This window comes from Neovison vison, chromosome 12 (assembly GCF_020171115.1).
Source record: "Neovison vison isolate M4711 chromosome 12, ASM_NN_V1, whole genome shotgun sequence".
Classification (NCBI taxonomy): domain Eukaryota; kingdom Metazoa; phylum Chordata; class Mammalia; order Carnivora; family Mustelidae; genus Neogale; species Neogale vison.
In genome coordinates this window covers 131,803,968-131,829,706 of record NC_058102.1, presented here as the reverse complement: position 1 = coordinate 131,829,706, position 25,739 = coordinate 131,803,968, and the positions used below count along the sequence as shown (strand labels likewise).

The following is a 25,739-nucleotide window of genomic DNA, read 5'->3' as shown; positions in this document are numbered from 1 at the left end:
GTCCCCGCGGCACTTCCGTACTGTCTCTCGTGGGGTCTATGTGTCTCTCCAAATATGCAGAGATAGAAACGTGCGATGTTTTTAGGAGGATGCCATTCAACTCATTATTCCCAAAGGCACAAATAAACAGTGGTTTCCATATTGAACTCCAGCAGAAAAACTGCAGAAGAGAAGAGAGGAAACGTAGTTCACCGTGCTGCCCACCACTTCCCCATAGCCTAGCAACTGTTTCCAAGGCAACCACGCCGTCAACAACGCTAAGCAACCCTGCGAGAATTAGAAGGGCTGTTTTCTTCTCAAGAGAGAGCTGCGAAGAAGAGGTCAAAGGGGAATTAGGTGAAAGAGAGAAACCTTAGTTCTGTGAAAAGACAAAAGTAGTAAAGGAAAGGGGTAACAGTGAAGAAAGAGAGATATTGGTATAGTGAGAAAAAATATTTTTAAGCAGTCATTTTGGTGGTCATGGATACAACTTGCTTTTCTGAAAGCATTTATAACCTCATACCCACTGAGTGGAAGGAGCCTCCCCAGCCTCCTAGGTATGTGGGTAAGCAACGATTATCACCTGAAACAAGAATAAGGAATGATTATGCCATTTCAGGATTAACTGAGCATCATATGACGTTGAAAAATAACATAAATTTCTGTCTCAGTGAAGTAGTCTCAGATGTCAGCTTCATAAGGAAGTGGCTGCAAAATCTAGGTATTTCACATCTCACAATTCACAGAGAGGGCCATTTTATTACCCTGGACACCTATTAATACAATATGTAATTGTTTTGTAATTTTCTAATTGTTTGTACATGACGTAGTGTATAAAATGACGTAAAATTTCTTGTTGCTGTTGAAAAGAAAAGATCATTTATATTATTCTCTGCTAGGATACTTGTTACTTGGTTTCAGGAGTTCGTTTTATTTCTCTCTACACTACCGCTTCCTCTCTAAAGGGATAGTAGTTACTTGTTTGAGATTATTGTCAAATATAAATTCTTATTTGTTTCTGAAGCTCAGTTTTTTTGATTGGTAAAACAAAACAGAAAAGCTTTTAAGTTCTTTTCCAGATCTGATAGCTGGATAGAAGGAAGAGTAGATGGATGGAGGCCCCAAAATATGTAATTGAGTTAAAATTTTTACCTAGGTATTAGGACCCCTTAATTTCCCCATTATTTCAAAAAGCTAACCCCAAAGTAAATATCTCAGTTACTCTCCTGTGTAGGGATTTAGAACTTATGTAAATCTATGGGGAGGAAAGAAGGTAACTAGTGCAGAAAATCTTATTCCTCCTAGTACTTGAAATATTTGCTGTGCTGTTTTTTTACCTTTCTTCTTTCGCTGATGCAGGTCAAAACCACATTGAAAGAGCACTAGGCTAAAAAGCATGCTCTGAAACCCATTGGTTTGGGAATAATGAATAAATTTTCATTTGTTTTCTGACATGTAAAACGAACTAACTGATCCACATAATCTCTTAAGTTTCCTTTGAGTAATTACTTGGGGTGCATAACATCATCAAGTGGGCAAATCCTTCCATTTCAAGCCCGAGTATCTAGTTTTAACAAGAGTAGTACCTGTATTATTTTCCTTTAGCTTCTCAAAATCAAATTGAGCATGGAAAGAGGAATGTAAAGTAAAATGTGATGGAGTTGCAGGGTTTATGAGGAGGATGCAAATTAACTATTGCTGGATGAATTTTTGGTCAAAAATTCCTGTATGTTGTACTAGATAAATCTCCTCCTTTCTGTAACCACTGGTAGGTTGTATTTTCTATACAGTACTGAATTTGAACTTTAAGATATTTTATTAGATATGTGTTTTGTTCACTGGTAAGTTAAAAAGATGTGCCTTTACTATATCTAAGTAATTTTTTCAAGAAATTTCATAGGAACAATCTTTATTCATTTGGCAAGCAATAACTGAGGCCCTATTATGTGTATAACATTGCCCTTAGGGAATGTCTTGGGAAATGTTGGAAGTGACAGCACAAACTCCATGGTTGACTCTGAAGGAATAAGTAGGAAAAAGGAACTCAGGTGAAGGAAATAGAAGGCATCCAAATGTGGCGCCAAAGAACTCTGTCTGTTAGAGTGAGACTATCCAGAACAACCTACACTACAATGACCCTGAAAAGGTTTTAATTTGATAATTAGACCACCAATAAATAAAACCACCAATATATAAACTACCAATATATTAAAAACAGAACATAACACATTCAACACCTTCCTCTCACCACACTATTTGCCCTGACCCAATCCCCTTACTAATAGTAAGAATTAATCATTAAAAAGAAATGTATTAACCTACAAGACTTATTTGCTTTACTGAGTTACAAATTCAGCTTCAAAAAAAGCTCACTGCTGCTCTTTGCAAGATTAGCAAGATGACTGTCCAGCTTTCACAAAGAGGTGCATCCCTCAAAAACTGACTGCATTGTGATCTCCCACACCTCAGACGTTACAGTCTCCTTGGGACACTACAGTATAAACATTAACATTTGGACTAACAATAAAATCATATATTATTGGAAACCCTAATGAGAGATGCAGATAACTAAATGAGAACTTAGGAAATGGGTATATGTAATGAAAATGGGGTGAAGGGCATCCTCTTTTAGTTGAGCTTAATGAGCTGGAACTCAAGATATAACAGTGTTAAAGTCAATGGGAAGCCATGAATCCATTTTCAAAATTTCAGTTGCTCCTGATGCATGAGATGGTTTCCAAGATACTCACCAAATTTGTCACCCTTCTATTGATGGCTCCAGTTACTTGATGTCTCCAATCATTCTGTCTTTCCCTTTTATTTAAGATAATATTCCATGTATGTACTGGACAGCCCATGGTACCATTATCTCTTCCCTTGCAGCACAACACTTTTATTAATACACTCATTAACATTTTGACATTCATTTCCCTATCATTGCCTCACATTGAAATTTCCACATGAATTATGAGTAAGGTCGGTCTCTACCATACTATAATTAATGTAACTGATTGTTTTTGATCTAAATTCATTGTTATCTATGGACACCGTTTTGAACTTTGAGTCTTTCGTATATTCTCTCAACCATCCTTCCCAGCTCTGTGACATTTGCAAATCTATTAAGTATGTCTTTTATATCTCCATCTGCCATTGAACAGGACAAGTACTTGGCACTTTAGTAGGCTACGAGACCCCTCTTTTTTAGGCTGACAGCAATCCTGGTTTTGAGGGTATAATCAGTCATCCATATGCATCCATTAATCAATTCCTATGTCTCTACCTTATCAGTAAGGATAAGAGGCTTTGCTAACATAAAGATGTATATTATTTCTAAGGTACTTGACTGATTTATGAGTCACATAATCTTTTTTTAAAATGATGTTCATTTCAGTGACATGAAACTCCATATTGCTCATTTAGTCATTGCTTCTCTACAGATTTTTAGATGCTTTCCAAAATTGATGTCAGACTCACCATTGATGCATGGTTTTTAAAAATAGGAATATTTAATGTGTAAGCACCCACTAGTTGGCTGTTTTTTTAAGGCTTTCTGGTTTTCATTGATGTTAACTATGACACATAGTTAGAATTTCATTTTCAGAGCTCCTCATTCTCTTTGGACTATCCTTCATTTTATTCAATTTCCATACTGTTGAATCTACATCCTCTGAGGCTTTGCAACATCTCTTTGTTTAAAGTCTAGTTATGTATCTAACTTTGCTAAGCAATCTTGGCTATTATGAAATCTAGGATGACAGAGTCATTTTTTCCTGTGATTCTTATCTACTTTGCTGACAATTTGTAGCCAATAATTCAATTGGGGAAAGCAGTAGTCCTTTAAAATGAACTTATATTCCAAAGAATGTCAAAAATATTCCAAGGTCTTTGCTTTTATTTTTTTTAAAGATTTTATTTATTTATTTGACAGAGAGATCACAAGTAGGCAGAGAGGCAGGCAGAGAGAGAGAGAGGGAAGCAGGCTCCTGCTGGGCAGAGAGGTCCGATGCGGGGCTTAGTCTCAGGAACCTGAGACCATGACCTGAGCCAAAGGCGGAGGCTCAACCCACTGAGCCACCCAGGCACCTCTAAAGTCTTTGCTTTTAGCATAATGAAAGTCTATGTTAAAATACCCATTGTGCCAATATATGGTCTCAGAGTTTTATAACTAGTGTTAGAAATTGTTATTCAGATTTTTAATTTGGCTGTCCAGTCTTTGCATACTTCCATAATAACAACACTTCTTTTCATCTCTTGTAAAGAAAAGAAACTTTACATGTCCAAATATAGAAAGAGATCATGTTAAGTTTTAAAAATCAAGTTATATTTCATACATAGATAGAAATATAGAAAACTCAATTTATTTGGAAAATGGATTGAAGAGATAGAGGAAAAGTATATTATATTAGTTTCCATCTTTTTTTCTATTTTTGTAATTTGGAAAAGTAAAGAATTACTCAAATAGCATAATGTGTATTGTTTTGTGTAACAAACGGGCAAGATTTCAGCTCACAAAATAATGTATTGAATCACAAGATTGAAAATTAAAAAGAGCTGAGAGTATACACACTCTTTTCTTACTACAAGGAAAGTAATTTTATTAATCAAGAGGTAATATCTGCCAGTTCCAACTTGCAATGAAATTTAAGGCACAAGTTTGGATTGAACATTATTTTCTGAAGGTATCTAATAAACTCATTCAGTTTACACCATAATTAATCCCTATCCATTGAACTCAGGATTGAGGAAAGGTCTTTAAAAGCAAGAAATAATTCAATGTTTCTCCAAACAAATTTATCAACATTAAGTAAGAAGAGAATAAGCTGTTAAAAGTGGTATAGCTGAACTTCTGCTTCCAATCAAATATGGAATTTACCCTCTCACCTTGAACAACTAAAACTCTAGGGGGGGAAAGTGTAAAACAATAGTTTTCAGACATGGACAATAGGGCAGTCATCCCTAAGAGAAGAGAGACAAGCCTCACAATTGCCCAACAATCTTCTTAGAAAGTTTCCAGGCCAAAGTCCAGGGAAGAAGAATTTAAACAAAATCCAGCAGTTCCTTGAGTAAAAGGAGACAGAGTTCAGAGTCTGGGGAAATCAAGGCATGTAGAATTCACAGCACTGAGATACAAAGTACCAGAGAGGAGAGAACTGAAGAGAGAGAGAGTGTGTGTGTGCTATAGAAATATACAAGAAGATTTCTCTGAAGTCTTGGTTGACAGTACATGTATGCAATGAAACTATGGAGGCCAGAGAAATAACCAACAGAAGGTAGTAGAGTCAGATAAAGTTCGAGTTCCCACCAGCCAAAGTGGAAACACCTCCTAAGGCACAGGGCATTGAGTAGTGCGCTCAAAAGTATATTGCCTCAGTAGTGGAGCCAAATTAGAACTAGACTCAAAGATCCTCTGGACCCAGAAATATAATGCATAACCAAAAGAAAATTAGTCAATACAAACAAAGAAATGGCATTAATGAGAGAATTAGTAGACAAGACCATTAAAACTATTTTAAATATTCTCCATGTATTCAAAAAGATAGAGGAAAACATGAGCAAGATACAGAGAGAAATGGAAGGATAAAAAAAGACAAAAAAAAAAAAGACCAAAGCTGAACTTCTAGACATAAAGGATACCACTTCTAAAATGAAAATGGTCCAATGGATGGAATTAACAGTAGCTAAAACACTGAAGAAAATATTGTTGAATTTGAAGACATAGTAATAGAACAATACAAAATAAAAGAAAAAAACTGAAAAGGAAAACAGTGAATAGTGAGTTGCAGACAACATCCAACAGCCTGACATAAGTATAATTAGATTTGCAGAAGGAGAGGAGAGAGATGAGTAAACAGAAAACATATTTGAATAATGGCTAAAATTTGACAAAGTTAATGAAATTTCCAAATCCACAAATACAAGAATCACAATGAGCCCCAAGCAGAAAGAAGAAAAAGGAGAAGGAGGAGATGGAGGAGAAGACCATACCAAGGGATATTACAATCAAATTTCTTAGAACCAGTAAAAAAGAGAAAAACCTTAAGAGCAGCCAAAGGAAAAAGAAACATCACATACAGAAAAAGAAAGATAGCAGATATCTCATCAGAAACAATGGAAGACAGAACTTACAAGGTGCTTAATGTAAGTATACATGTAAGTATAAATTGGAAATTTGGATTTACACAATGAAATAAAGAACACCGGAAATGGGAAATATATGGTAAACATTAGAAATTATTTTTTCTCTTTAAATTTATTTAAAATGTAATTAGCTTTTTACAGGGAAAATAATCACAATGAATTATGAGTCTTACAACACATTGAAGTAAAATAGTGAGAGAAAGGTGGGGGGTAAATGCAAATATTCTTTTGTATGGTTCTTATACTGCATGTGACATGGTATAATGTTACTTGAAGGTAGACTTTGGTAAATTAAACATGTATATTGTAAAACCTTAGAAAGTCCACAAAATAAAATCAAACAAAAGTAAAAAATAAGGCAAAATAAAAAGAGGAAGAATGAACAAAGGGGTATGTAGAAAATAAATAGCAAGATGGAAAATTTGAACAGAAATGTGTTTTTAAGATTACATCAGATATGAATGGTCTAAACAAATAAAAGAGATTTCTTTAGAAAGAATTAAATTTGTGTTCCCCATGAAAAAACAACTTTAAAAATAAAGTCACAAAATAAGTAAAAAGTCAAAGAATGGAAAAACACTGTGTTGCCACAGAGCAAAGGAGTGCTGAAGTGGTTTTATTAATATAAGATAGAGTAGATATTAAACTACAGAGTTTTAAAGGAATAAATAGCATGACTTTATAATGATGAAGTGGTCAGTTCAAGAAGATGTAATAATTTTAAATGTTATGAACCTACAAACAGAGCTTTAAAATATATGAAGAAACAATTGATAAAACTAAAAAAAGAATGAATCCACAATTGTAGTCAGAGATTTCAACATCTCTCCATAATTAAAAGAACACTTGAAAACACTACCGGGTTGACCTGATTGATATTTATAGAACATTCCAGCCAGCAACAGCCAGTACACTTTCTTTTTGAGTGTATATAGAACATTTACCAAGATAGACCGTACTTTGTGCCATAATACAAGGGTCAGAAAGTTTAAGAGGATTGAAATTGTACAAAATACATTCTCTAACCATAACAAGTTAATTGGAAATCAGAAAGACATCTGGAAAATCCCCAAATATTTGGAAACCAAACAAAACACATCTAAAGAAACTCTTAAGTCAAAGAAGATATCAGAAGAGAATTAAAAAAGGATTTTGAGCTGAATTAAAAGGACAGAATAAGCATATCAAGATTTGTGGGATGCAGCTATCAAGCAGTGCTTGGAGGGAATCCTACAGTTTTAAATACTTCTATTAGAAAACTAGTAAGTTTAAAGTCAAATACCTAAACATGCCCCTTAAGAAACTAAAACAAAAAGGGCAAATTAAATCAGAATAAGGAGAAATAACAAAGATAAGTGTGGAAATCATTAAAATGGAAAACATGTGAACGTTAGAGAAACACAGCAACAAGGTCAATGAAATAAATGCCTAGCTAAACTGATCAACAGAGAATGAGGACACGGTTCACCAATATCAGGAGGGGGAGAGGTGACATCACATGTTCACATGTTAACAACGAAATACTATAATCTTGACCCTGGCACCTCTCAAAGCTTCCATTAATGGTGCTTGATAGACAGGGCTCAGATAATTATACTTTACATCTGTCTCTGAATGAATATAGACTTACAAATATTTAAAAGTGTACAACTTAAACTTGAGATCACTTTTACTGGAAATACAAATGTTACAACTTTTTTTTTTTTAACTTTAGGTACAGTTCCATTTTTAAGACATCTGTAAAAGAGGACATGCAAAAACATAAAACTGCAATGAAGACTATGGGACCACCAAAAGTTGAAGTACCTTCTCCAAAGGATTTCCTGAAGAAACATTCAAAGGAAAAAACTCTACCACCTCGTAGGTTTTATCATTCTTTTTAATGTTAAATGTGCTAACAGATCATTTAACTAGAATTATCTTACTGCCAATGAATATTAAATGCTCATAGTTGAGAAGTTTACTTCATATTTAACAGAATCTGGCATTCTAGGAGAAAGTAGAAGTAGAAAATGTAGTGGAAAAAGAAAGTGGAGAATACTAAGACGTCCCCAGAATAGACTTTCCCTCTGATGTGCAAGCATCTGACCTACAGCTTGGACTATCCAATAAAGCCCCACCTCCAGCCCCACAGGCCTCACCATCTTAGTCCCTAGCCAGACAATTTCAGTAACAAATAACGATTATAAGAAGAGCTTGAAACTCTAGTGAGAAGATAGCCTGGCATCTAAATCCATCTGGTCTTTTCTGCAAGAGAAGAGAATTGCAACTGTTAGACCAGTTGAAGCAACTACCAGGCATGGGCTTTAACTCTCCCAGATCTCTAAGACCATTTGGACAGTAAATGAGTCCGGTGTAATGGGGGTGCCGTCATGAACGACTGGGAGACAAAGCCAGCTTCTTGGGCATATGTGCGGTCACACAGGGCCATGTGCTTAGAAGCTTGGTTTAATGCTCTGCCTTTGCCCTCTTGAAATTCTTAATTTTTGATCAAGGAGCTCCATGTTGTCATCTTGAACTAGGCCTTGCAAATTATGTAATTAATCATGGTCATAGAGTATATAGATAGTAGGGAGAGGGCTATCTGGAAAATGGACAGGTATGTATGCATGAAGGCAGCTTCTTCCCATCCTGGTGTGTCTTTCCTGATGTTTTAGGACAATAGAGAGGAGAGGGAAATTAGTCTCTCTCTTTCACAAAGTTAGCATCAAGGAAATAATGCAATATCTCAAGCCCAGCTAGGATGTTCCTTTTGACAAAACTGAACTACTTCTCCCTATGGCAATATTTTATATCCCACAATCCTCCCTCATAACCCATAATGCCATGACAAAGGATGAGGATATTATCAGGAAAGATGGAAAATGCAAATCAAAAAGTACAACATTCTTGCATAAATCATGTCTTTCAGAAGTCTCTATTACCTCTCTTGAGGGGAGGCTTGGTATTTTGTGACCCACAACCCCTTGAGAACACTGGAAAATCTTCAAATGGAATTAGTTTATTTCGATGATATTACTTGGGTTCTCATGCATCCTCTCTAGAGTTAATCACATTATTTAACACAAATACGAAACTATATAAATCCTAAATATCTAATAAGGGAAAGGGGAAGAAGTCTATCTCTCCCCTCATAACAGGACAAAAAACCCACAAAATAATATTGTCCTTATGAATAATAAGAAGGTCGGTTGCTGCAAGAGTTGAATCCAATGAGTTAAAGGTAATATAGACCAAGGCTACTTCGAGTCTCTTTTTAGATATTCTGTCATTTTGAATGCAATAGTTTTGAAGACGGGAATTTGCTAGACACACTGAACAATACTTAACAGATACATGAATATTTCTATAAATTCAATTGCTAGAATGTCTGCATGACAACAAGGCTGTGTTGACATTGCCACTTTGATATAAGAAAACAAACCATTTGGTTTTCAGATTTATTATCATAACTCCCAAATACCTTGTGAAAAGACATCATCATCCCATTTTCCAAGGCTTACCCCTTTGCCAACCCCTATGCCTGGGGTGAGAGAAAAGATGATGTTTAAATAGACATAAGGGAAAGATAGGCACCATCCAGTGAACAACCACAACCAATCAAGGGTTGTAATTTACTCTACTTACTCACCTAAGAATGAATTATCAGTCTTTGTAAACTGCTTCTTCATTTTCTTAGAATTCAGCTTTACCTCTTATATACATTTCTAAAGCTACAGATTTCCTTATATTTACATTTGCATGCACTGTCAATTCATAATTAGGTCTCTAAATATTTTCAATGTAAGTATCAAGAGGATAAGTAACTGGGTTTTTAGGCAAACAGATTTTGCAAGCTTCATTGGATTGAGTGTATCTGGTTGAAGGAAGCTCTTTGGGTTGTAACAACGAGCCCCTATTCTCTGCTCCAGGCTTTATAGGAACTCCACATTCAATTTCTAACATTGCTCATCACATCTCATTAATAGATAAATCGGAAGATACTATTTTGGTAGATCAGAGATAGTAAACAATTTCACATATAATTCAAGCAAATATATACATTATAGTCTACATATTAAAATGCATTTTTTTCTTTCTGTCCTATAATGTAAACTCCACGAGAACGGGGACTTGTCTCTTGTTCATTGCTATATCTGCAGTTCCTGGAGCATTAACTGGGGACATAGTAATTCTCAACAAAAACATATTGCATTAATTAATGAATAAATACTAGTGATGTTTATGATAAACTCCTTTATGATATTTCTGGATGTGTAGAATTAATATCAGAAGTGTTGGCTTGCAAAGGCTGCCATAACAAAGTATCACAGACTGAGTGGCTTAAATAGAAATGTGTTTGGTACTGGTGTTAGGGCTTCAACCGATGAATACTGGGAGGCATACAATTCAGCTCATAACAAGAGGTTAATCCAGTCCTTAGACATTTAATAATATCTTTTTTCCTGCTAATAAAAGTGACATAAACTCAGAAAAATTCAAACAGCGCAGAAATGAAAAGGCAAAGTACCTAGTAATTGTGAGGGGTGAAGATGTGGGTAAAGTTTTGTCAAGATGGCTGTTGCCTTCAGTTCTTGGAGATAAATTGTAATTCTCTTACATTTTTGCATTCTTACAAACCATTTTGAGGTGGTTCTATCAAAATAGATGAGTCAGAACGGTCACGTTGAAGAGGCTGTGTAGAAATGGCCAGTCTCATCTGCTGCTAATGAAGACAATGTGGTAGAGAGAAATAAATAAGATGAATTCTGGATAGTAGTAATTTTAGAAAGTGAGGAACAATCAGAGAGGAGCGAACTGGAAACTTCAGCTGAGTTGCTAATTTTTATTCATTCAGCTGATGTTGGGGACAAAGCTCTTACATGATCTTCATACCTGATAATAAGAGTTCTAGTGAAAAAATCCATAATTCCTGGACTTTCATCAAGTTTGACTTATTGGTGACTTGATATTAACTTTCCTCGGAAGAAAAAGTTACTAGTAATATTGGCAGTATTTAGAAAAGACTTCTAAAGTTTTTTGAAAATTTTTCAGTGAAAAAGCTAAACATTTATTATTGATAGCTTTGTAAGAAAATATTTTCACACTAGCTAGTAAAAATATACTAGTTAGCTAGCTGATGATGGGGGGGGGCTTATCTTCTCCCCTTAGACTTGGATATTGTTCTTCAATATACTAAATGATTGTGTTGTGCTTAATTTGGGGCATTTATGATTACTGATGTTCCCCTAAATACTTGAATATATTATAAATAAAACTCTTAGGGGGGCCCTGGGTGGCTCAGTCATTTAGTGTCTGCCTTCAGTTCAGGTCACAATCCCAGGGTACCTGGGATGGAGCCCTGCTTCAGGATCCCTGTTCACTGGGGAGCCTGCCTCTCCCTCTCCCACTCGCCCTGCTTGTATTACCTCTCTTGCTGTCTCTCTCTGTCAAATAAATAAATAAAATCTTAAAAAAAAAATTCTCTAATATACTAGTGGTAAAATATCAAGATATTATAAATAATATTGAATAACAATGTTTATAATTTAATATTAACAAGAAAATGTTGTGTTTAACAGAAAAAAAGTTTGATCGGAATGAGCCCAAAAAGCCTCCCGTGCCCCTGAGGACTGAGCATCCAGTTATGGGAATACAGAGTGAAAAAAATTTTATAAATACAAATGCAGCCGATGTCATCATGGGAGTGGCTAAAAAGCCTAAGCCAATTTATGTTGACAAAAGGACTGGAGACAAGCATGATCTTGAAACCTCTGGACTAGTTCCAAAATACATCAATAAAAAGGTAGCCTTGTGATGTAGTAATGAGACCTTAAATGCAAATAATTTAAGTATGGTGTTCAAAATGATTATCCATATTATTAGTAATAGCGCTCTCACTGGGCAAATTATTCCTCTACAATCTGTGTTTGGTCCAAATCTAATGTGAGGAAGTTATGGAGAATTTGAAATTAATAGCATCACGTAGTCCAGTAGAGGAAAACTCTCATTGTTTCCTTTAATTTCAGCTTTTAATATATTCAACAGTTACAGCAAACATCCTCTAAAAGATGTCAACTTTTAGTGTGGTGGAAATTTCATGAACAGCACAGTCATTATTATGAGTCATTACTAAGAAATAACCTTTCAGAAAGTCCTGATATTTAGTCATTAGGTTATAATATCTTGATAACAGAATGAGGAAAAATGAAGAGGAAGATGATTTTAGAGTCATCCATCCTATCAATGTAGTGTAAATGAGTCACATTACAATTTCAACTTGAATGTGTCTGGAATAAAGCAGACCTTAAAAGCACTGTACAATAATCTAGTCCTTTTGGGACCTTCATCTCTATCTGGTGCTTACCAGAGAGGCATACAATTTCATTGTTGAAAATTGTAGGACCTTCAGTTTGTTTAGATATAGAAGATCTTTAAAATTTAAAGAGCTTACAAAAATACCTTATGCAAAACCTATTTTACTTTGTATGCTTACACAGTGTAAAACTGCTTGGAACACATGTAGTAAAATATGAATGCAAAATCCTAAAGAATGATAATCCATAACAATAAGCTGTGGCAAAAAAGAAAGGAGGGACAGAAGGAAGAAAGGAAGGAAGAGGAAAAACAGAAATTGCAATAGTGCTGTATGAGGAGTTTACATGGAGGCCAAGGATCTACCATGATGAATCCAACGCCTGCTCAAAATCAAAACAGGAACCTCATAGCTGTTGTCAAATAACACTTACTCTCTGCGAAACTCCTGTCACTCATTAAGCTTAGACACTTTCGGGAGACCTTAGCAGGGGTCTAAGGGTTGGCAGCACGTGGCGGTGAAGTTATTTCCGGCTTCTATGAATACTTCCTCTGGTGCCCTGAAGGCTTCTCATAGCCCTTGTCCCAATGGGGGTGGAAAAACAGAAATTTCACTCTTCTGGCTGGCTCTTGAAGGCAACTTCCAAACCATTATTTATCCACTAGGACGTAAAACACTTCTTTGCTGGTTATGCCACCAACAGCCCACGCTCTGCCCCTCCTTCTGGCTGCCTTCTGCCTAAGCTGTCCACCTCAATAAATTTTCTGTCCTGAAGAGAAAATTGAGAGTATTTGTCATGGAGACAGAAAAATATTAAGTTAGCTTCCCGGTGCTTGTTTATCACGCCATGCAAACACTCTGCACCCATTAGACTCTTGGTGTTGCTGGCTGAGCCTTCAGGGCTCATGAAGGACTTCCTCAGCTTACTCTCCACTGATCAGAGCTACGTTTTTAAGACTTGGGGCACCTGAGTGGCTCAGTCAGTTGGGCAGCTGCCTTTGGCTCTGGTCATGATCTCAGGATCCGGATGGAGCCCACATACTGCTCCTTGATCAGCCGGGAATCTACTTCTCCCTCTGTCCTTCCCCTGCTCATTCTCTCTTTCTCTCTCTCTCTCTCAAATAAAATAAATAAATAAATAAATAAATAAATAAAATCCTATGTGAAGGAAATTATAAAGTTTTAAAAAAGATAAAACCTATTAATGGTAAGTGAGAGATCAAGTCTTTAAAGGGCAATGCCAGTTTTTAAAAAGTGAGGGAACCTCATGTTTTAGTTTCCAGTAAAATATTGTGTGCGCATTTGTGCTATGGGAAACCATCTGTGAAAACCAACAGAAGCACTGATGATTGCCTGAGGTCCACGGCAACGGATGTGAGACCTCGTCTCAAATTCTGTCTCTGCCACTTAACTCTGTGATCTTTCACACGTTATTAGATTTATCACAGGGTTGTAGTGAGAATTAAATGATATAAAATCTATCAAGCACTTGATACACTATCTGGCACCTAATAAAAGTTCCATAAAGAGTGGGTATTGGAAAAAAAAAACAAGAGTGGGTATTAGTAATTATGACATTAAGAATATGCATTAGCCCTTAGTGGTCCAGCACTGGGAATATTTCAGATCCCTGAAGCTTGTAGCCATGTGCAAGACATTTCTTCTTCCTAAAATATATTACATTATTCCCCTTATTAAACAGAATATGCCCAATATAATTTAATGTTTTGGTGATGACTCAGAATCATTGTTATGAGCATCAGTAACTACTTAGTTGTGATGAAGTTTTTCCCTCAGTGTTTCCTGAAATGATTTGGACTATTTACCACTGCTCTAACTTACCAGAACACTGTGCACTTAGAATTTATTTGTAGAGTGTTTTGAAACTTGCCAGAACACACTTATAGCTAGGATTTCAAACTCTCCTTTTTTTTTTTTTTTTTTTTTTTAGCCAGGATGGGTTAAGTTATGCTTTGGTAAAAAAATAACCCCAATTTCAGCAGCTAAAAGCAAGTAAGTTTTATTGTTTGCTTATGCTCCATGTCCATTAAGGGTTGGAAGCTCTTCTTCTTGTCCTCATTCCAAGACCCAGGCAAACTGAAATATTTCCCAGCATTATACTAAGTAGAAAAAGAACATGGCAAGTCATCTACTAATTCTTGAGGCTTCTACCCAAAAGGGACAGAGGCTACCTGCACTATCACTGGGCAAGTCAGGTCACATGATCACATCTTACTTCAAGTGGATGGGCAAAGTGTTGGCTCATCAACTGCCTAGAAGGAGAAGAACCAGAAGCTTTACAAATAATTTTAATGACTATCCTACCTCTTTTTTTTTTTAAAGATTTTATTTATTTATTTGACAGACAGAGATCACAAGTAGGCAGAGAAGCAGGCAGATAGAGAGGAAGGGAAGCCGGCCCCCTGCCGAGCAGAGAGCCCGATGCGGGACTCGATCCCAGGACCCTGAGATCATGACCTGAGCTGAAGGCAGCGGCTTAACCCACTGAGCCACCCAGGCGCCCCAATGACTATCCTACCTCTTAACAGCTGCTTCCTCAGAGAGCTTTTCACTGAGCTCCGTATTTATCTAAAATAGATCCTATTTCTTTCTTCCCCTTACTATTCTTTGCTTCAGTTTGGAGCACTGATACATATATGATTTTATACTCTATTTTTCGTTGAGTTTCTCTCACCACACAATACACATTCCATAAGGACAGAAACCTTGTCTTTCTTATTCACTAGTATACCTGGCATCCAGTAAATTCTCAAATAATTTTTTGAAAAGTAAACAAGGAATAGTATAGTTCAAGTTCTGTACACAGTGATATCAAGCATAGCTGCTAGTCTGAAGAAAAATCACAGCAGATTGTTTCACTGTCAGTCCTTATAAGCAGCCCAGGAAACTTCAAAATGGATTTTGCATTCCAAAAACAACCTTAGGGTCCCAAGTGTTTTTACTTAAAGCAGATGTGCATTGTGTATTTGGTTTTTTACTATACTTTGGAAGCATTTGTCCTCTTTTATGTAAGGAGAACTTGCAAAAGAGACCTCAAGATAGTCAAGATATTTAAAGGTAAAAGCTGACGCACCTAAAAGAAATAAAGAAAAGCCAACTCTTAGAGGTAAAACCAGGGCTGAGTCATCAGCCAGGAACAGGTGCTGGAAACATTCAGAAGAGAAAAAACAAGCAGCCACAATAACAATTCAGATGGTTTTAAAAGCCGAGAATCAAATAGTTCCCAATGGGAAAAGAAAAACAAACAAGCAAACATTGAATTTTGTCAATTTGCCATGTTTGGAGCAAAGGCTTTGTTCCAAAAAATCTGTAACATTTCTTTTTCTCCCAGTCATTAGTTGATAAGTGCATGTATGTAAGACTGCTTTCGGAATATTAATTTATTTTCTGAAACATCCTTATAAGGATTATGGCGTCACACCAGAATATATATGTAAGCGAAATGAAGAAGTTAGGAAAGCCCAAGAAGAATATGATAATTATATCCAGGAAAACCTTAGGAAAGCAGCTATGAAAAGGCTGTCCGATGAAGAAAGAGAGGCCGTTCTGCAGGTAAGTGTTCTGTAGTTTATATTCATATGTAGTAGTACTTTGGAACATCTCTGAAAGAAGGGTCCATCCACCATCAATGACTATTATAAGCCTGCATCTTTACTTTGAATCAGAACACTCTCTTTGGGTTATGGTGAGGAGTATGTGCAGTTCACTGACTCTTTGGGGAGAGCAAAAGTTATATTAGGAATTATTGGATAATATTTTGTTTCCAATTTTGTGAACTTCTTTTTTTTCCTGGGGGCAGTTAATGTTGTATGAAGCCCGCCTTCTGCTTCAGCCAACATGAGAAAGTAAAGCCAAAAGGCATTTTTATTTTTCTTGTCATGTCCCTAGATTTTTCAAAAATAATATGCATAAAATAGATATTTTTCACTAGATGGAGCTCTAGAATAATTGAAGCTGCTCTTAGGCCAACTTTTTTTTTTCTTTCTTATAAGCCAAATGTCCAAATTTTTTTTTTAAGATTTTATTTATTTATTTGACAGAGAGACAGATCACAAGTAGGCAGAAAGGCAGACAGAGAAAGGGGGAAGCAGGCTCCCTGCTGAACAGAGAGCCCGATGCAGGGCTCGATCCCAGGACCCTGGGATCATGACCTGAGCTGAAGGCAGAGGCTTAACCCACTGAGCCACCCCAGGCGCCCCCGAATGTCCAAATTTTAAAATAAGCAGGTGTTAAGGTTTTTTTTTTAATATATTTTCTTTATTTTGAATAAAATAGGCATAGAGATAAACGATCTTATGTGTTTACTGCAAGTCTTTTATCTGAAGCATATACAATATCATTAGAGAGTATTTATTAAGCACCTAATTGTACTCTTCTATAGTCAATGATATCTCTTATAGAGGTAAAACTAGTACTTTACTCTTGTTTTGTTGTTGTGAAAGATTTCTACAAAGTCATTTCTAGTGACCTTTTAAAAACAGGAAAAAAAATTTATCCACATAAACTTCTGTTGAAAATAGATTTGTAAGCTGTTTAAATTCCTAATATTTTATTAATGTTATAATCATTATTAAACATTTACTAATTCCTGTTTTGCATTAAGTATCATGCTTAGCCTCAAGGATATTAAAAAGGACATAAGATAAAATTCTACTATAGATAATGTTATCATATAATGGAGGAGAGGTGATATGTATATATGCACATAAGTAGGTGTGTGTGTGTGTGTGTGTGTGTGTGTGTTAGGTAGAGATCGTACATTTTATCAGGTTCTAAGGCAGAGTATCTGATGAAGGATTTAGCTTGGCCTTAAACTGAAGGTAAGAGGGTCTTCTGGACAGCAGAACTGACCTAAGGGCAAAGACTGTGTCTCTTTGTTGACAGCAGTCTCCGTTGTGCCTAACTTGGTGCCACAGTATAAACACGGAGGCTTAATATTGGTGTGCTGGAAAGAAGAAAGGAAGAAGGTAGGCAAGAAGGCTAGCGGACATGTAGGTGGGACTTTGGATGTCATTTTCAGAGTACTGGTTTTGGTCCATTCTCTCTCTCCCTTTCTCTCTTGCTCTTTCTCTTTCTCCTTCTTGCAACTCCACCTCTCTCTAGTTTGAATCTACCATTTATAGAAAGTACATGCTTTTGTGAAAGCCAGGTTTTTATATCTAACCAATGATGAAAAAAAAAGGACACAAAACCACCAGTGGATAGATCATCCAGACAGAAAATCAATAAGGAAACCTCAGCCTTAAACAACACATTAGACCAGACGCACTTAACAGAGAGATACAGAACATTCCATCCAAAAACAGAATACACATTCTTCTCAAGTGTTCTTGAGAACGTTCTCCAGGATAGATCGTATGTTAAGCCACAAAACAAGTCTCAATAAATTTAAGAAGACTGAAATCATATCAAGCATCTTTTCCACTTATAACAGTATAAAACTAAAAATCAAATACAAGAAGAAAACTGGAAAAATCACAGACATATGGAGATTAAACAATATGCTAATGAACAACTAATGGCTCAATGAAGAAATCGAAGGAGAATTCAAAAAATACTTTGGGGGTGCCTGAGTGGCTCAGTCAGTTAAGTGTCTGACTCTCTGTTTTGGCTCAGGTCATGATCTCAGGGTTGTGAGATTAAGCCCTATGTCGGGCTCCATGCTCAGTGTAGTCTGCTTGAGATTCTCTGTCTCCCTCTCCTTGGGCCTCTCCTCCTGCTTCCACATTCTCTCCCTAAATAAATAAAATCTTAAAAAAAAATACTTTCAGGCAAATGAAAATAGAAATACAACCAAAATCTATGGGATGACAGTTAAAGAGGGAATTTTATAACAACAAAAATCTCAAGCAAACCATCTAACTTTACACCTAAGGGAACCAGAAAAAGAGGAACAAAAGAAGTCCAAAGTTCTGGAAGGAAGGAAATAATAAAGGTGGAATAATAAGGAGTGGAAATAAATGAAACAGAAACTAAAAAGACTAGAAAAGATCCATGAAAGTAAGAGCTGATTCTCTAAAAAGATAAACTAAATTAACCTTTAGCTAGGCTCACTAAGAAAAAAGAGAGAGGGCCTAAATAAATAAAATCAGAAGTGAAAGAGAAAAAATTACAACTGAACACAGGAATACAAATGATCACAAAAGAATACTATGAATAGGCCTATGCCAACATTTTGGATATCTAAAAGAAAAGGATAAATTCCTAGAAACATACAATCTTCCAAGACTGAATCATGAAGAAGTAGAAAATCTGCATAGACCAAGTACTAGTAAGTAGATTTAAACAGTAATCAGAAAACTCCCAACAAATAAAAGTTCAGGGCCAGATGGCTTCACTGACGAATTCTACCAAACATTCAAAGATTTAACATCTATCTTCCTCAAACTCTTCCAAGAAATCGAACATGAAGGAAATCTTCCAAATTCATTTTACAAGGCCAGCATTACCCTGATACCAAAACAATTCAAGGACACAACACACACTTGCAAATCATAGGCCGTAAATATCCCTGTTGAACATCATACAAAATCCTCCACAAAATATTAGCAAATCAATTTCAACAATTCATTAAATATATCATTTACCATGATCAAGTGGGATTTATTCCGGGGGTGAGAAGATGGCTCAGTCTCCATAAATCAATCAATATTGATATAACATAGTAATAAAATTAAGGATAAAAACCATATGATTATCTCAATAGATGCAGCAAAAGCATTTGACAATATTCATCATCAGTTTAATGATAAAATCAACATAATAAAGGCTGTCTATGACAAGCCCACAGCTAACATCATGTGAACAGTGAAAAACTGAGAACTTGTCCTTTAAGATCAGGAATATGACAAGATGCTCACTCTTACCACTTTCATCCAACACAGCACTGGAAGTGCTACACAGAACAATTAGGCAGGAAAAAGAAATAAAAGCCATTCAAATTGGAAACGAAGTAAAACTCACTACTTGTGGATGACGTGATTTTATATACAAAGACTCCTCCAAACATCTCTTAGAACTAGTAAACAGGGAAGCCTGGGTGGTTCAGTGGGTTAAGCCTCTGCCTTCAGCTTAGGTCATGATCTCAGGGTCCTGGGATCGAGCCCCACATCGGGCTCTCCATTCAGCGGGGAGCCTGCTTCCCCCTCTCTCTCTGCCTGCCTCTCTGCCTACTTGTGATCTCTCTCTGTCACATAAATAAAATCTTTTTAAAAAATAAAATAAAATAAAATAAGTCTGGGGATGTAATATACCCCATGATGACGCTAGTCAGTAATATTGTGTCATAGATTTGAAAGTGTGAATCTTAAAAGTCTTCATCCCAAGAAAAAAATATATTCTATCTTTGTACAGTGACACGGTAGCTAGACTCATGCTGATTATTCCATAATGTATACGAATATCAAATCATTATGTTGTACACCTGAAACTGATATAATGTAATATTCTACTTAAAAAAAAAAAACAGGAAAAGAGAGGAATAAGAACTTCCCTCAGAAGGAAAAGACTCTTCTGTTCTGTGTTTTTTTGGCTCTAGGGGAAAAGCAGCCCTCAGTTTCCTAATATGGTCACTGCAGATTTGATAGGCTAATAGCAGACCCTTCCTATGTGTCTTATTACAGGTATTCTAGTTACCATGGTAATGGAGGCATCAGCTCTGGTCCTGATAAATTCTATCACGTTTCCCAACCTGAGTAAGAGCTGTCCACAACACTAATAAGACAGTATATATAGTTGTATGTCCCTGAGTAGGCCACATCCTGCTCATTCTTCATAAAATAACGGTCTCACTATACCTAGGATCACCTGGTCTAATGATTTCACACTTCCCATTGGACATATGAGGATATAAAATGCAAATATATTAAGTTTTATTTGTTTATCTATTCATTCACTTGAACAGGCACTGTGTCCAGCCCAGGGGATACTACTGTCCGTGAGACAAATGCACTCTTTACCATCAGTGAACTTCGAGTTTGGTTTACACTTGCCCTTGGTCCCAAAATTAGCAAGGAGCCGAACAGGGACTAAAACCCACATCGCCAGTTCCTAGGCTGGTGCTCCCCCGTGACATTGTACACGCGTGCATAGGAAGTAACAAAAGGAAGCTTGTCAGTCGGAGATCCAGCAGGAAATACAAGGCACCACCAGCCAGGATTCTGAAGGGCAATTAGGAAGGAACTATTTATAAAAGAAAAGCAGGGCTAAGGGAGCCAACAACAACAACAAAAAACCCCGAAGCACCCCAGGACTAAGGACAGTGGGAATCCATCACTACCCAAGGCTCAAAGGGGAGAGGCAAGAAACAGTGTTACCAGAGCCTGGTAAGATCTGGAGCCTGGAAGAGGGGGCTACTGAGCAGTGTTGCCTTCAGACACTGTGAGTCAGAACGAGGTCCAGGTAGCATCAAGGGAGAGGAAGAAGAAATGCCCCAACCTCCCTCTCCTCCCACCAGGCTGGAGGTCGAAAGAGCGGGGCAATAGCGTGGGGAGCCATCCCATGCCACCCTGCCCTGGTCCCCAAGCAGAAGAGATCCTTCATGGAACCAAAGGCACTTCTTACTTATTTTATGACTGCTTCTCTCTATTTGAAGCTTTTCTCAAACTAACAATAAAAAAAATAAATAAATAAAATACAAAAGAGAGAAAGTCAACTAAGAAAAAAAGAAAATCACTATTCCTGCAATGACTAAAAGATATTTTTTTTGATGAAATAACAGAAATAAGTCTTAAAAACAGCAGAGAGGCTATGTCAATATAATATATCAGTTACATTTAGTTCCCATCCCTGCCTGTTGACTTTGATCCAAAGGTTTTTGTACACACTGGAAGATAAAGCAAACTGTCCTTTAAAAGATAAAGGCTGCAGAGAAAAAGTGTAGCTGCTGTGACCACAAGTAATGTGGAAATACCACTTAAGGAGCTATGAAAAACCTTTGATATTTGAAAGTGTATAAATGCATAGATTTCCTCCCTGCGGTACATACCCCTGTGGAGCACTGTGGAAACATAGTTCCCGTTTCATAATGAAAGGCTATGAAAAAAGAATTCTTCTGAGGACGCCTTTTTGGAATACATCTCATACACTCTGAAGAACTGTGCTAACCCATCCCCCTCTTTTTAACATGGAACCTGGATTTTTTCCTCATTCTTTGCCTTTCCTTAAATCTTTCATTTCGTCTCACTCAGTAAGTGTTCAAAATCTGTTGCCCTTTTCCCCAGCCAACCTGGTCTTTACAGTGTACCTTCTCCCTAGCATCATGGCCTACCAAGCACAGGAATAAATCCCTGAAAGTTTATCATCTCCCAAAAGTTTCTACAAGATTAAATTTGTACTATGAGGGCTTATTATGAAGATACTATTATATAAGACACTTCTAATCTTGTCTCACACCTAAATATCTAGTCATGGATTTCAAGCACCATATTTTCAAGGCAATATTTAATTAATTTATTTATTTGAAGATTTGTTTGACAGAGATCCCAAGTAGGCAGAGAGGCAGGTAGAGAGAGCAGGGGGCAGGGAAGCAGGCTCCCCGCTGAGCAGAGAGCCTGATGCGGGGCTCGATCCCAGGGTCCTGGGATCTTGACCTGAGCCAAAGGCAGAGGCTTTAACCCACCCAGGCGCCCCAAGGCAATATTTGAAATTCACCTTTCAGTTTGGCCTTTTGTTTTTGTGTAAATAAAGTGATTTTTATACCTATAGTGAATAACAGAAAGTGTTAATTTTGCGAAAGTTTCATAGCTTGAATTTGATTAGAGGTTTCAGCCCATTTTGTCAATGAGACCCTCTAGTGCACTGTGATGAGAAATGGGGACTAGGCAGATGAAAAGAACCTTTATTGCTCCTTAGAGATCCCTAATTTTGAATCTGTCAGCTTCTGAGAATATAAAGCATTAACTACATTACTGAATTAACATGTGTGTTACATTTAATGACATCTCAGTTATTTCTGGTATACATTAATGGAAAGCATAGACCCCTTGACTATATGAAGCATTCTTTCTAATATATTGAAAAAATACATAAAAGATCATCTCCTGTTACATTGAATTTTGGCATTTTGTACAACGCCATTTAGTCAAATATAAGCAAACATGCCATGGGAGTCCAAATCTGGTCTTTTGATGAATGGGGAAAATGGTTCAAAACTATAAAATTCTTTTTTTTTCATTAACATATCATGTATTGTTTCAGGGGTACAGGTCTGTGATTCATCAGTCTTACACAATTCACAGCACCCACCATAGCACATACCTCCCCGACAGAACTATAAAATTCTAAAGAAAAAAACTAAAATTTTTATAAGAAATAACTTCCTATCCAAAAATATGCCTTGCTTGGGGGAGAGGGGGGGCATCGATTCTCACGTGTTTTTACCGAAGCATTTGCTGTGAGCTTAATTTCATACTACTCATAACTCAGCATCTGCATATTTAATGGCAAAAACAAGTAACAGTAACATTAAAAACAGAGCAAATAAATACTCCCTCTGGGAACTGAGCGCACAATCGAGGACAGGATTTGGCCTCTGCACAGTATTTTCTGTTACTGTAGCCAAGGACTCGATAAATACATATCATTTTGTAAAGTTATTTTCATCAGTTTCCTTTACCTATTTACATTTCTCTTCACTGTATTTTTTTTTAACCATTTCCATTACCTTTGCAGCATTTACCTTTGCAGCTCATTACCTGAGCATTTACAGTTCTCGTTCCCCTTTGCAGGGGCTGAAGAAGAACTGGGAGGGGGTGCAGAAGGAGTTTCAGTCCCTCTCGGTGTTCACCGACTCCATCCCAAAGAAGACCCGCAAGCAGAAGCTGGAAGAAGAAATGAAGCAACTGGAACATGACATCGGCGTCATCGAAAAGCACAAAATTATTTATATCGCCAATAAGTAATAATAGATTTAAAAAAAAAATAGAGTCATTTTAACATAGGGGGAAAAAGTGAAACTTTGCCTTTCAAAGGGGAAAATACTATGAAGAGAATAAAAATAGTTTTGACCAAAATGCTGAGGCAATGATTAAAGGATAATCGAATTATTCGACTGACGCGAGAGAAAAGCGTTTTTTCACCAGTGTTAGGTTTTGCGCATATAAACGGAGGTTTGATGTGGAGTGTTCCAGCCTCTGGGTGATCCATTACTTTTATACACTCGTTTCATAAAAACATTCATTTCTGGACGCTGAAGAATAAGGTCAGCTCTCGGAACTTCAAATTTTTTCCATTCTGATGATACAAAGAGCACAACATTAAAAACCGTGTAGAATTCTGAATTGGGCTTAGTGGCGTATGCTTTCTTCCTAATCGCATGCTTGCTGCACATTGCTTAAGATTCCCACACATTTAACAGCAAGCAATTTCCATTTTTCTTTTTTTTAAGATTTTATTTATGTATTTGGCAGAGAGAAAGAGATGACAAGTAGGCAGAGAGGCAGGCAGAGAGAGAGGGGGAAGCGGGTTCCCTGCTGAGCAGAGAGCCCGATGTGGGGTTCGATCCCAGGACCCTGAGATCATGACCAGAGCCGAAGGCCGAGGCTTAACCCACCATGCCACCCAGGCGCCCCAACAGCATGCAGTTTCTGATAGCCTCTGTCATTTGCAGCTCTTCTCAGCTATAGACACCGTCAATGTCCATAACGCCAGCTATGCTGAAGGGCTTATGTTGGGAGGAAGAAAAGTGAAGACTGTAACATAAAATCAATTAGACAACTTAGAAAATGCGTCACTGAGGATAATCAAAGAGAATAGCCTTCTTCTGGGCATACCAACTTTTAAGAACTTTGCTACTCCAAGTGCTTTATTCCATAATTCACTATAGGTGTTTCACTAAAATGGGATGTTCCTTTTTCTTTTTTTCTTCCTACAAACCTATCTGGTGAATTCTAAAGTTTCCACTTGTAGTTTATTAAGCAATAAGGGTATGCAAGTAGAGCAGCCTTTAATTCAAAATAAGTGTATAGGGAAAGTCTAAAAAGAAAAGATTCTTGTATGAAATTATAACTTAGAGAAATTCAGTAAAACATGAAATACAATATATCAGAGCTATCACAATGCCTGCTGCTTACACTGATTTTTATCTAATGGATGATAAGGAAAAAATAGCATTTATTTTTAGCTTTTTCACAAACAGAATTTGAGAGCATTGTACAAAAGTTTAATTGATTAAAAATGATTATATACAAATATTTTTGAAAGCTCACTTTAAACTTTTTTCACCTCTTTTTATAAACCTCATTTCTGTATTTATTACCTTGGGGCTAGTACTTGCGCCTAAAAGGCAAAGTTCATTCCTGCAGCTAGCTCGACTTGGTTTTTATTCCTATTCCAAAGAGCTCTGAGCAGAATAAAGATCTGATGGTCTGGCCCCTTGCCTGTGATCTCTTCGGCTTGGTTCCTTGAAATGCTGCCTCCTTCCCACTGTAGTGGTCATTCCTATACTATTGAGGTATAGAGCCTCTGCCCCACACCCAATCTTTGCACATAGTTTCCTCTGCCCTTTTCTTTCTACTCCTGCATATCTGCCCGGAGAAACTCTGGCTTCAAGAGTTGGGTCACATTACACTTCCGTGCCACCCCTTTTTGACTCCTTGGATTCAGTCCTCCTATTCCAGTATTGCTCATATTGTATTGTGTGTATGTGACTATCTGCAGTTTCCCACAAAACTGCAAACTTCTGGGGGAGAAGGGACCATAATTTTTCGTCTGCATTCCCTAAAATCTACATCATAGAAGGTGCTCAAAAAACTTTTGTTGAATAAATTAATGAATGATGTCCAAACATATATTTTGATGACCCATTGGTATTATTCTCATGACATAAATCAGACTTAGAGGATAGGGATTTTGACTACTAAACAAGGAAGTTGCTACCCTAGCCAAAGAGCTGCATGAGCAAGATGGGAAAAGGCAATCTCATGGGGCGCCTGGGTGGCTCAGCGGGTTAAAGCCTCTGCCTTCGGCTCAGGTCATGATCTCAGGGTCCTGGGATCGAGCCCCACATTGGGCGCTCTGCTTGACGGGGGAGCCTGCTTCCTTCTCTCTCTCTCTCTGTCCTCTCCTATTTCTCTGCCTACTTGTGATTTCTCGGTCAAATAAATAAAATCTTAAAAAAAAAAAAAAAAAAAGAAGGTAACCTCTTGTCATGCTTATGAGCTCAAGCTCTGGAGTCAAGCTGATTCAAGGTCACATCCCAGCTCAGCACTTAACCGTGCTTCAACATCTTTTTAGGACACGTTTTCAGAGTCTTTAAGATGGGGTTGATAACCTATAGCAGTGCTTTGTAGAGTTGTGATGGGAACAG

General features: G+C 37.0%; 1 protein-coding gene across 2 annotated transcripts; it reads left to right on the top strand.

Moving 5' to 3' along the window:
• The first annotated feature begins 289 nt into the window (after positions 1-289).
• ENKUR (enkurin, TRPC channel interacting protein) lies at positions 290-23,487 on the top strand. 2 transcript variants are annotated; one of them, XM_044226976.1, is made up of 5 exons: positions 290-536; positions 7,832-7,977; positions 11,679-11,902; positions 15,839-15,985; positions 23,161-23,487. In XM_044226976.1, exons 1-5 carry the CDS (start codon positions 460-462, stop codon positions 23,332-23,334), a joined length of 768 nt encoding a protein of 255 aa, XP_044082911.1. In that variant the 5' UTR covers positions 290-459; the 3' UTR covers positions 23,335-23,487. The 2 variants fall into 2 exon arrangements, with proteins under 2 accessions (XP_044082911.1, XP_044082912.1); XM_044226977.1 differs by lacking the exon at positions 290-536 and adding an exon at positions 4,890-6,117.
• The last annotated feature ends 2,252 nt before the right edge of the window (positions 23,488-25,739 follow it).